This window comes from Megalobrama amblycephala, linkage group LG13 (assembly GCF_018812025.1).
Source record: "Megalobrama amblycephala isolate DHTTF-2021 linkage group LG13, ASM1881202v1, whole genome shotgun sequence".
NCBI lineage: Eukaryota > Metazoa > Chordata > Actinopteri > Cypriniformes > Xenocyprididae > Megalobrama > Megalobrama amblycephala.
In genome coordinates, this window is record NC_063056.1 from 33,953,117 (window position 1) to 33,965,560 (window position 12,444).

Genomic DNA, 12,444 nt, shown 5'->3' on the forward strand with positions numbered 1-12,444 from the left:
ATTAATATTGAACCACTGTACTCACATGGACTGAATTAAATATGTTTTTAGTATCTTTATCGATCTTGAGAGAGGAAATGCCATTCAGGCCTCACTGAGCCATCGGATTTCAACAAAAATATCTTAATTTGCGTTCCGAAGATGAACGAAGGTCTTATGGGTGTGGAACGGCAAGAGGGTAAGTAATAAATGACAGAATTTTCATTTTTGGGTGAACTAACCCTTCAATAATATTAATGATGAAGTTAAATGACATGTATTAGATAAAAAGTAGCAGACTTTTAATTAAGCCTAATGATTAAAAAAATAGTATGTATGTACAGAGTTTGTGTGCCACTGGGCCTGTAAAATTCTTCTACACTGAGTCACTGGTTTCAGGTCTAGAAAGGTCCTGGCGTTTGGATAACATCTCGAAACTACCAAAAGAGCTATAAACCAGATATAATCGAGATCAATGCTTTAACTACTAAACTAAAAAGTTGGTTGTCCCTTTAAGTCTTTTTAAACAGCACAAGTTTGACAGCCAACCTGACACAGTAACCTGATCGCTCACGGCGAGTTTGACACGGACTCGTTATTCATTTGACTGAAAACTGGTCTATTCAAACACAAAGCTTTGAGTGTTTAGCGGACTTTCTTGGGCTGTGGTGAGGTAAACAATCACAACACTGTTAAAACAGGACTGTTTGCCACGTCAATACTTGCTCTCATGATTTGCTCCCAAAGCGAGAAGCGCAGGTGTTCACCTGGCGATGCACCTGCGCTTCGTGCGAAACTCAATGGGTTATAAAGTCTCTCGAGGCAAAGCGCTCATTTTTAGCGTAAACCAATGGAAAACACTGTAAATACGTGGGCTCGACAATAATCCTTTGGACAGACATTAATCCATCTTCAGAGAAGTTTACTTAAGAAGAACAAAAAACAACTACTCTTAACAGTATGCGAGCGAGACAAGTGTGTCATTCCCAAAGGAAGAAAGTTCAGCTCGAGAATGCATTTGAGCATCTGCCGCGCGACAAACAACTTAGCATCAATTTCTAGTCACAGGCTAACAGGTTTAGCGATGATAGCGAACAAAAATAACATTTAACCTACCTGATATGACGGCAAAGTTTATATTTCACTCTGCTGAATGTTCCTCTGTTACTTCCTGCTGCTCTCCTTCATGAGAACTAATAGTGTAAAAGTAAAGGACGTTTCTTTAAATGTGACAGGTCTAACTAATAATCCCCAGGGAAACATTTGCTAAAGACAACCTGTTACCTTTCAGACCGATACCACTTGCCCCGCCCACTTTGCGCGCGAGGATTAATTTTATTGGCTGATAGTGGCGTCGTGGGTGGAACGCTCGAAACCATTTCTGCTTCGATTATTGGTTAGGTTGTATGTCAATCACAATAAAATCTGGAATGCGTTTGTCTGTGGAGCTGTGAAAAATAAATTCAGTGTTAAGATTTGGAGACACTATGAAAGTTTAGTTTTCACAAAATTGGCTCAATAGACTAAACTTCTACGGCACACTTATAGTTCATATAACTCCCTGTTTTGCAATTCGTCATGTAAATAGCTGAGATCTCGTAGGCTTTAAATAAATTCTTGAAAATAATAATCAACAGTGAAAAAATCAGGTGCAAAACTGTTTGTATGTATAATAAAAAGGTATGTTTTTGTAAATAAAATAGGCCTATATAAAATCAGGATTTGATCCCTGATCGGAAATTTAGCAGCGCACATGGCCTAAGTAGGCCTACAATCAAACTCTGACTACAGGCCTAGTGCAATATCATGTTGAACAATCAAAATAGTGCAGAATATGAGTAGCTACATTTGGTTATGCTGGTCCACCGATGAAAGTAAATGTCCCGTGTGTACTGTCTTTTAGAATTTATTTAGTAGCTGGATTTCATTTTCCCTTATTGTTTTTTCCTATCGTTTTCAATAACTGGAAAAACAGGTCCCGGTGCTTCTCAATAAATTCTGCAAGACATTCCTCGATGTGCTGGGCTGACTGACAGTGTTGATAAACACACTGATAATGATGATGTTACTCTTTACTATAGTAGGCTAACCGCCAGTAGTCACGTGTGTGGGCAGAGACAGATTGTGTGTTCACAGCTCAACTTCCACTATTTAAATACTTTCAGAACAATGTAAAATTGTATATATAAGCAGGCAAGTAGGCAAGCATGAAACTCTGTGCCAGTAAAAACCACAACATTATGGAATTTCAGAAATAGTTTTCAAACAGACACGTTTATCAGGTCTAAATAATTAAATTGATGTAGGCCTTTAATTCATTTTTATGTCTATAAATTAGTCACTAGATGGAGGCAGTATAAATGACTTTAAAGTGACTGCTCTGGGCCAGTTACCCGGTGTGAACTGCTGCCCCTCTGTGGTAGTGTCTGCACAATAAATGTTCATCATTTAGATGTTAGAGCTTGCCTGGTTAGTATAGATAAACATATTTGCGTTTGTAGGCTATGTTAGCCTATGTGTGTTTTTTTTTCAGTCATAATTTGTTTTATGTTTTCTTTAGGCTACTGTTTAAATTAAGCAAAAAAAAAAAAAAAACTGTAATAAGGTCAGATAGTCCACATTGTGATGATTACCTTATATGTGACAACATGCCTCGCTATTAGCGCATGCTCATCGATGTGTATGTAGTGGTGGCAAATGTTAAATAGTTTACTTTTTTTTTTCTTTTCTCAGTTCAAAAATACTCTGAGAAATATTCACTGAAGTAAAGAGTGTGACAACTAGACAACTATTGTAAATCTAGGCTATTTGCTGTGCACCAGAGTATTAAAGGATTAGTCCACTTTCAAATAAAATTTTCCTGATAATTTACTCACCCCCATGTCATCCGAGATGTTCATGTCTTTCTTTCTTCAGTCGAAAAGAAATGAAGGTTTGTGATGAAAACATTCTAGGATTATTCTCCCTATAGTGGACTTCAATGGTCGCCAAACAGTTGAAGGTCAAAATTACAGTTTCAGTGCAGCTTCAAAGGGCTGTCCTACGCCTTCCCTATTCTACTTATGGAATGAACGTGGTGCCGGTTTCATTTTTTTTCCATAAGTAGAATAAAGAAGGCCTATGACATACAGCGTAAGCTTTTTGAAGAATACGAAAAGCGGAAGCACGTGCAAGGCGATCATCTGTTTATATAAAGCATATACAGTTGTATTTTTTTCGAAAATGACTGATCGTTTCGCTAAATAAGACCTTTATTCCTCATCTGGTATCCTTTAAAGCCCTTTGAAGCTGCATTGAAACTGCAATTTTGACCTTCAACAGTTTGGAGGCCATTGAAGTCCATTATAAGGAGAATAATCCTGGAATGTTTTCATCAAAAACCTTCATTTCTTTTCTTCTTGGATGACATGGGGGTGAGTAAATTATCAGGAAATTTTTATTTGAAAGTGGACTAATCCTTTAAGTGAGGTGCATCCACAGGTGGGTTGCACCCAGCAAATGAAAAGTTCCCATTTAGGGGAACAGTAGCTGCAACCGCAACCACCCCCCACCCACAGCTGCAGAACAAACGCACACGTACATGCACATCCCCTTCACTTCATTTAGACTGTCGCTTGGAGTGGATATACCGGGAATGGGATCTTCAGCGAGAGCTAAGAAAAACTTTCAATTTTTCCGCGTTTATGCCCTTCAGAGACTCCTCTTTATCTTGCGGGAATAATTGGGAGCACGCAAAAATAAGACATTATTCTCTAATGTGAAGAATCGTAGTATAGTTGAGAGTGTAAGAAGTTTCCTGAAAAGAAATACGAATGGGATAAATTCTGTGATCAAGATTATATAAAAGGGATTTTAATATTCGGAACCTTTCCCTAAATCAATTTGACAGATTTTTTAAATTAAATAAATTAAAAAGAGTTCTTGTTTAAAATAACAACAACAACCTTGTGTCATTTGAACTGCACGTTAAAGTGTTGTTAATAAATCAAAAATCAATTATAGGGGCCATATTAAGTGATATTTTAGACGCTGATTGGTTTTCTAAAGGAGTTGCGCGTGTGTATGGAGAGTGGCGCAGACACCTGTGCGTATTCGTCATGGCGAAGTGGTTTAAAGATTTCCCAACTAGTTTGAAGACTGGATCCGACCGGATCCGTTCTGCTTCGGAATCGGGGACTCAGTCCCGTCCCAAACCGGTTCTGACCGTCGGTACTGGTTCCAAGGGGAGTCTGCGTAAAAATTCTGGAGCGGAAAACGGTGGCAGTGGTGGTGGTGGTGTGGGTTCCTTACTCCACGGGAGAAATCGTAAAAATTCGGCCATCGAGCTGGGACGGAACCACTCCAGCACCGGTTCGATGAAAGACGGGAAGATATGGGAAATTCTGATCCCTGGGAAAAGTAAGAAAAACACCAAAATGGAGGGTTTTGAAGACCATCGCACCCTGCGGACCACCAGTCTTGCTGACGCGTACATGAGCAGAATGATAAAGGTTAATGATCCAAAATCCAGTGCAGGAGGATCATCCCCAGACAGCGAGAGGGCCAAGTCACCAATTAGAACAGAAACGGTAAGTTTGAGAATGAGGCACCACAATATAGACTAACAATAAATAATAATATACTACTACTACTAATAATTATTATTATATCATGTATTTTTTTCCAGACAGATTTAAAGTATAGGTAACAACTGTTTTCTGAAAATTTAGTGAATTGATCTTTGGAAAAAAACTACCATTTGCTGGATTTAGGTGGTTTTAGTGGAAACTCTTCTGCTGGTCTACTTGTTGGCTAGCTGAAATAACTTCAGACCAGCTCAAACCAACTGAGACCAGCATCTTTTGCTGGTTTAGGGTGGGTTTTTCAGTAGGGATAAAGGAAGAATAGCCCTGATCTGAGTGATAAAGCAGTCCTCATTGACCGATGTTTTTTTCTGGAGTTCTTTTTAACACATGACATACTCCAATTTTCCCAGTCCCCCTGTTGACTGTGAGAACCAAACAAATGTCTTTGTTTTGAAAATTGAGATCAATATCTCTCTTCCAGCTCTTTGTTTAAGCAATATCTTCTTCTCCCCTCCCTCAGCCCCCTCTTCTCTCTTTCGTATCTTTCTTTCCTCCCTCCCCACATCTCTCTTTTTCTTCCTATATTCTCTTTTCATTGAATTGCTGTATTATAAGCAGACACAGCGGAGCTGAAAAGCAACAAACACAATGAGAGCCTTTCCTTGCCTCTCTTCCTGTCTCTTTTCCTAGTCATGCACACTCTCTTCACTCTGTCATTGTGGGAAACACACTTTTATGCTCGCATATACACACACACATACACCCTTGCTCACAAATACGCAAAGAATACAATGCATACATAACACAATGGCTCTATCCCATTCTTCCAGTCCCTGGTGAAGGCAGTGTTTGAAGAATTATGTCACCTGATACATAGGCTGTATCCTCTCCCATTTACGGACATCCCCTCTAGCTACACTTTGAACATAATAGCACAGAAATCAGAATCTCATGAGGTCACACACACACACACATACACACACACAAAACGTCCAGAGGGAGAATCAGAGAAAGAAAGGGGAAAGATGGGCCAGAGAATAAGCTTAAGCTCTTCAGAAATACTGATTATTCAGCTACAAGACGGAACAAAGAATTCCAGCCATATAAGATGTAATTTAACTCCAGGTTTTGCCTAAATGCCCTTTTTAGCTGGGTTTGCACTATTTCTGAAGTAGATAATTGCACAAGCTCCTCTAGTGAATATATTGGCATCATATTATTAAAGGACTGTTCCAGGTTCAGTACAAGTTAAAGGGTTAGTTCACCCAAAAATTTAAATTCTGCCATTAATTACTTACCCTCATGTCGTTCCAAACCCGTAAGTCTTTCGTCCATCTTCTGAACACAAATGAAGATCTTTTTGATGAAATCTGAGAGCCTTCTGTCCCTCCATAGACAGCTATGCACTTTGACGCTTCAAAAAGTTCATAAAGAGATCTTAAAACTAATCAATATGAATTGAGCGGTTTAGTCCAAATTTCCTGAAGAGACACGATTGCTTTATATGATGAACAGATTTAATTTAGGCTTTTATTCACATATAAACATTGATCAGTGAACATAAACACACAACCGAACCTGCTTTACCCGCAAGAACAAAGCTCTTGCGGAAGCTCAAATGTGCTGCGTAAAACACGAAAATGAACTTTGTTGTTTCTCGCACATCAAGCAAAAATGCTTGAGCTTCCATTTACAACTGATGTGTGTTGATTCATGTTTATATGTGAATAAAAGCCTAAATTCAATCTGTTCATCATATAAAGTGATTGTTTCTCTTCAGAAAATTTGGACTAAACTACTCAACTCATATGGATTAGTTTTACAATGTCTTGAACTTCATGATGCGTCAAATTGTCAGTTGCGTAGCTGTCTATGGAAGGACAGAAAGGGCTCAGATTTCATCAAAAAGATCTTCATTTGTGTTCCGAAGATGAACGAAAGTCTCACGGGTTTGGAAAGACATGAGGCTGAGTAATTACAGAATTTTCATTTTTGGGTGAACTATCCCTTTAAGCCAAATCGATAGCATCTGTGGCATGATGTTGAACCTCCTCCTTTTCTTAAAATAAATTAATTAATTAAAATGAAAGGGAATGGGGCCAGTCCTTAAATGTTAAACCATTCACTGTTTCAATAGTATATTCTCATGACGTAAACAATAAGCATGTTAACATAATTTTAGTGTGAAAAAATTACTTAGTAACCCTTTCTGTTTACAAGTTCATTACCATGTCAATGTAACATCTAAACACTAAAATGATCATAAAAATTAAGAAAACAACTTTACACCTCAAAAACGTTTTTGTATCATTCTTTAAAAATTATGGTAACATTACTTTTTAATGTTCTCTAAACATTCTGAAAGAAAAAGTAACATTTAAAAAATGTTAGATGACGTACAACTAAAACATTTCAGAAGAAAAAAAAATGTACCATGAACAATATTTTGTGTTTTTGAGAACATAATTAAAGACCAGATATCTTTGAATGAACATTCCTGGAAGAACATCCTGGAACATTGAGAGAACCTTGCCAGAACGTTAGCCAAAGTTCTAAGAACATTCCCTGTTGGCTGGGTTCTATTATAGACCTTAACGAAAATCATTGAAATCTCTTACTTCTTTTCTTCTCACGCTTAATAGATCATCCTGGAGGATTATGCTGACCCATTTGATGCAGAGAAAACAAGGGAACAGAGAGAAGCTGAAAGAGAAGGAGAGAATGATGGCTACATGGAACCTTATGATGCCCAGCTTATTATTACAGGTACAGCACTCATTATTTTCCTCTTCTCTCCTTTATTTCTCTTTCTTTTAATCATTTATTCATCTTAAATGTTTTGTCAGTGTAATAAGCAGATTTTCAGGGATTTTAAGAGCATGAAAAATCACAGCTCCCTCTCTCCCCTCGTTGGTGGTTTCCACGGTGACAGTGTTGTGCTGGGACAATGGGTGCAGTTTCCTCTTTCTGCTTCCTGTTTCCTGTCTGTGTTTCCTTTGCCCCATTCTATGGACAGGAAGTTGACCCCTGCCGTCCCCCTAGTATGCCTGGCTATGTGAGAAAGACCCCCCAACACTCCCCACTCCCCCCAATCACTTCCCAGAACTCAGGAAGTGGCTTGCTAAGCCAGCCAATCATAGACTCGGTCTGACTTTCCCCTGGTATGACCATTGTTTTCTCACACAATAGGCCAGACACAAAGTGACAGCAAAGAAACAGTGAGTGAGGGAAGAACGATGGAGCTCCAGGCATAGTTTTGTTGATGTTGAACTTTAAACGTTAAGGAATGAATTGGTGCATAAGTAGACAAATTTAGAGAAATTAATTTAGAGTGACTGAAAATGCAGTATGATACAGATATGAGAAAAATGCCATATTTTATCAGCGTTTTTTATTTTCATCACAGTTTAAAAAGGCTTATGAGAGATGGGTTTCTATATTTTATCACATATGTTTTGTGTTGTGTAATAAGGTTTTTTTTTTTTCATTTTCCTATTGTATGTGTATCTAAATTATTCAAAAGTTAAAAACATATTTTAATATTCAGTCTAAATGTAAAATCTAAACTTAGAACCAAATAGTTAGCTAATACACAAAGGCAAATGGTTACAAAAACTCATGAGCGGTAAAGCAGACTGTGTATAAAGAAAAACTTTACAGCTTTAGCAGAAAAAGTAAGTTCTTTCATAAAATGCTTAGCTGCACATTTCTGCTTTTGTATCGGCCGCATTCATTTCCATTGTGCATCATCATAATTATTTTTCAAGTACTGAACACTGTTTTTAGTTCTGCTGCCTGTTGCTCCCATAAAGTATATCCTTTTAAATAAGCAAACCTGTTTATGTATCATTTAGTTTGCTGCAGAGAGAAGCGCACACTTATGTGGTATTTGTTGGTACAGGTTCAACTTTTACTTGTTCATAATTTCCTGTGGTTTCACTCACAGTTATTTAATGTTGACAGCTTGTTCTGCATCTTTACCACACAGACTATATATTTGTACATGAAGCATCTGGATATGCACATTAGATAGTGACAAATAAGGCCATCCTTTTCCACTTTCAGTGAAACTAAGTGTGATTAATTCAATCTTTCTTAATAATACATTTGGAAAAATGTGTCTGCTGCTCACAGTGTTTTACATGCAAATTCCATAACAGAATGTGCTATATTAATTTCAACAGTTTGAAAATATGAGAATCTGTGGAAGCTTTATAAATATGAGACTGAAGGTGCCATCACATGTTTGTGGCTGAAATTGAGTCATTTCGTTCCTGTTGACCAACAGGAAGCTGCTTGGTTTGAAAGTGACTTCTGTGTGAGCTGTGCTTCATACATCGCTACGCTATTGATAATAGAAAATGGAAGCATTAAAGGATTAGTTCACTTTCAAATAAAATTTTCCTGATAATTTACTCACCCCCATGTCATCCTAGATGTTCATGTGTTTCTTTCTTCAGTCGAAAAGAAATTAAGGTTTTTGATGAAAACATTCCAGGATTATTCTCCTTATAATGGACTTCAATGGGCACCAAACGGTTGCAGGTCAAAATTACAGTTTCAGTGCAGCTTCAAAGGGCTTTAAACAATACCAGATGAGGAATAAGGGTCTTATCTAGCAAAACAATCGGTCATTTTCGAAAAAAATTTAATTTGTATATGCTTTATATAAACAAATGATCCCCTTCCAAGTGCTTACAAGTCCAGATGAACACAACGCCAGTTCCATTTTTTCCGTAAGTAGAAAAGGGAAGGCGTAGGACATACAGCGTAAGCTTTTTGAAGAATACGAAAGTGTGGTTTTGGCAGAAGCACTTGGAAGGCAATCATTTGTTTATATAAAGCATATACATTCACATTTTTTTCAAAAATGACCAATCGTTTCACCTTATTCCTCGTCTGGTATCGTTTAAAGCCCTTTGAAGCTGCACAGAAACTGTAATTTTGACCTTCAACCGTTTGGAGGACATTGAAGTCCACTATAAGGAGAATAATCCTGGAATGTTTTCATCAAAAACCTTCATTTCTTTTCGACTGAAGAAAGAAAGACATGAACATCTTGGATAACATGGGGGTGAGTAAATAATCAGGAAAATTTTATTTGAAAGTGAACTAATCCTTTAATGTGACTGTACCATAATTATGGCCTAAAAACAAACTACAAATAACATTCTAAACACTGTTCTTATCCCATAAATTCTTCTTTGGAAACAACTCTGAAATATAAATTTGTGCCCTTTCACAGAGATTCGCCGACGAGGCTCGAAGGACCTGCTGAAAGTGTGCGTAGTGTTGAATGGAGGAGAGAGTGAAGGATCTGGACCCCCTCAGATCTATGATGTCCCATATGAAGAGGTTCTGGAGGGAATTCCCCTGACCCGACCTGAGTCCGACTCCAGACCACCGGCAGAGTATGAGCTGCCCTGGGAGTGGAAGAAGGAGCAGATTGTTAGAGCACTGTCAGGTAACATCCCTCACATTCATATTAGTAGCATCTACTTTATTTAGCATTGCCATTACATAAACACAGTAAAAGCGATTTAAAAGTCATTTAGATTTAATGACATGTTATTAGGGTGATTATGATGCAGCAGTTGTTCCAAACATTTGGGATTACAGGGCCATTATTGCCAGATGCCATCATAAAAATTATATGTTTTATTCTGTGTACAGCTCAGTTTGATGGAGTGGAGCGCATGTCGAAGGAAGAATCAGGTTCTCCCACTGTAAAACAGCAGACCCTGAGACATAAGAGCTGGACCCCCAAATCTCTTCGTCCGAATCCCCCCTCCCCGACTTCCCCATCATCTCCCAGCACCACCCCAGACAGCGAGACACCAATAGTTGATCCTACCCTGCCCTTGGAGAAACAGAGGTGTGAGTTTGTGTCTTAAAAACGTGTTTTAGACACTACTGGCAATGTGTGAATGTGGTTATTTTGTGCAGATAACCGGGATGAAATGGTGAGATTAAAATAGTAATGGGAATATATGTGTGCAATATATTAACAGATATGACGTGAAACATCTGATCACCTAGTTACTATAATAGAGGCCAAATTAATGTTAGTTTGCATGTCAGGGAGTATATCTAACTTTGCACAAATTTTTACCCTTAATTTTTTTCGTATAGGAGTATATTTTTTCATATTTTTTATACATTTTAATATTTATGTTGTAATAAAAATTTGTGCCCACAACAACATTTACCAGATCTATCCATTTGTACAGTTGTCTGTCCATCTTTCTCAATCCCTCCTAATTCTCTTCTTATATATTCTGTACTGTATCTAATCTGTTTTAAAGTACTGTTCATATTACGTAATCGATACGATTATCGATGTAGAAATAAGAATCTCCTCCCATTTTCTTCTCTCTCTCTCTCTCTCTCCAGCTGGTATCATGGCAGTGTGAGTCGTCAGGAGGCGGAGGCTCAGTTACAGCACTGTAGGGAGGCAAGCTTCCTGGTGCGAGACAGCGAATCGGCTACCAGCAAATACTCCATCGCCCTCAAGTAAGTGCATGCTTGTGTATGCTTGATATCAAGAGAACAAGAAATGAGTTAGCAGTCCTGAAAAGCTGACGTAGATGATATAAGATCCTTATTTCCCTCTCTCTAAAGGACGAGTCAAGGATGTGTGCACATCATCGTAGCGCAGACTAAAGAATGCGGTTACACACTGGAAAAGAGCAGCTGTGTGTTCCCAAGCATCCCAGAAGTGGTGCACCACTACTGTACCCAGCGCCTACCTTTCACCGGGGCAGAACACATGACCCTACAGCACCCCGTACCACGCGCACACTGAACACACACATGCTAAATGTATACATATACACAGCGTTCTCTGGTGCAAAGACATGAATGTACAATACCATGGTGCCTACCAATCACATGCCAGCAAAGCACAGCTTAAAACTCTTTGTCTTACTGTATGTATGTGTATGTGCGCATGGAAATGAATTATTGAAGTGGGACTTTCCATATTTGAGTTTTCACCCTCTTTGAAACCACTTAAATATGACTCCAGAACGACCAAGGGAGGAAATATGTTTCACAAAAGCTGTGGTTTAAACACCAGAGTAATGTGTATCTGTTGACTTTTGTTTTATTATTTCCTCATCCCTTGTTTGAGTACACTGGGATTGCAGTCTCATAAGTTCACTTCCAATCATGCTACTGATCTAATTAAGTGCCTGAAGGGGTAACGCGCTCCGAAACTCCCCCTGCTGCCAGCAGTGCCAAACTGCAACAATATCACTCAACCGATGCCAATTTTGTTACTTTCCCTGGTGAGACACAAATTTTACTCCCTGCAACAACAACTGTGCATTTAAGAGGCCAGAATTGGCACAGTTGATATTTTTAGGATCCGTAGTATAGATTTAGTTTAGAATTAATAGTTGAATTCTTATATTATTGTATCCTCTAAGGAAAAACATTTCACCTCACGTTGGCAGTTCCTGGATAGCTGAGGTTAGATCGTTAGCTCGGATCAATACAGCAAATTGAAGCTGGCTCGTCCATCAGATAAATGAGTCATTGCCGTTGATTGGCTAATGTTCTTGTCTGTCAGTGATAAAACTTTCTATTGATTGGTTTGAGTTTGGGAATAGTGGGATGTTGAACGGATTTACTGACCGCGCAGTCATGCTTGGATTCATGGCGTACCGAATGTGACATCACTCTCTTGGTGATGGGAAGTTACGTTTAAATGTATGTCTATTTGTTTAAAGGTAACAGGTTCCAGTTTAATCTTTAAGGATGCTAAATTTGATTTTGAAGTAATTATTGTTTTAATCTAGATGAGAGAAATGAGAGGGAAAAAACACATTCTCTGAAGATTTTGCCTTTGTACAATGTAAGACTGTGCAAAGCCTGAAATAAAGCAGATAATGCTGAA

At 38.3% G+C, this 12,444-nt stretch overlaps 2 protein-coding genes across 2 annotated transcripts in view; one reads left to right on the top strand and one right to left on the bottom strand.

Moving 5' to 3' along the window:
• Positions 1-1,305, bottom strand: part of LOC125243062 (cingulin) — a 29,173-nt gene extending 27,868 nt beyond the window's left edge. The window contains exon 1 of the mRNA XM_048152341.1: positions 1,096-1,305. The gene's annotated coding sequence lies outside the window, so the exon portion shown is untranslated. The remainder of the gene's footprint in view (positions 1-1,095) is intronic.
• A 2,214-nt stretch (positions 1,306-3,519) lies between these two features.
• she (Src homology 2 domain containing E) lies at positions 3,520-12,444 on the top strand. The gene is made up of 6 exons (XM_048153403.1): positions 3,520-4,547; positions 7,187-7,310; positions 9,790-10,008; positions 10,218-10,419; positions 10,938-11,057; positions 11,166-12,444. The coding sequence occupies exons 1-6, from the start codon at positions 4,077-4,079 to the stop codon at positions 11,347-11,349; spliced, it is 1,320 nt and encodes a 439-aa protein (XP_048009360.1). The 5' UTR covers positions 3,520-4,076; the 3' UTR covers positions 11,350-12,444.

What these genes read in the sequence shown, in the direction of transcription:
- she (XM_048153403.1), top strand. Translation starts at nt 4,077, where the DNA reads ATGGCGAAGTGGTTTAAAGATTTCCCAACTAGTTTGAAGACTGGATCC. An exon ending in CACCAATTAGAACAGAAACG is followed by an intron (nt 4,548 to 7,186) that starts GTAAGTTTGAGA and finishes CACGCTTAATAG; the next exon opens with ATCATCCTGGAGGATTATGC. An exon ending in TGCCCAGCTTATTATTACAG is followed by an intron (nt 7,311 to 9,789) that starts GTACAGCACTCA and finishes GCCCTTTCACAG; the next exon opens with AGATTCGCCGACGAGGCTCG.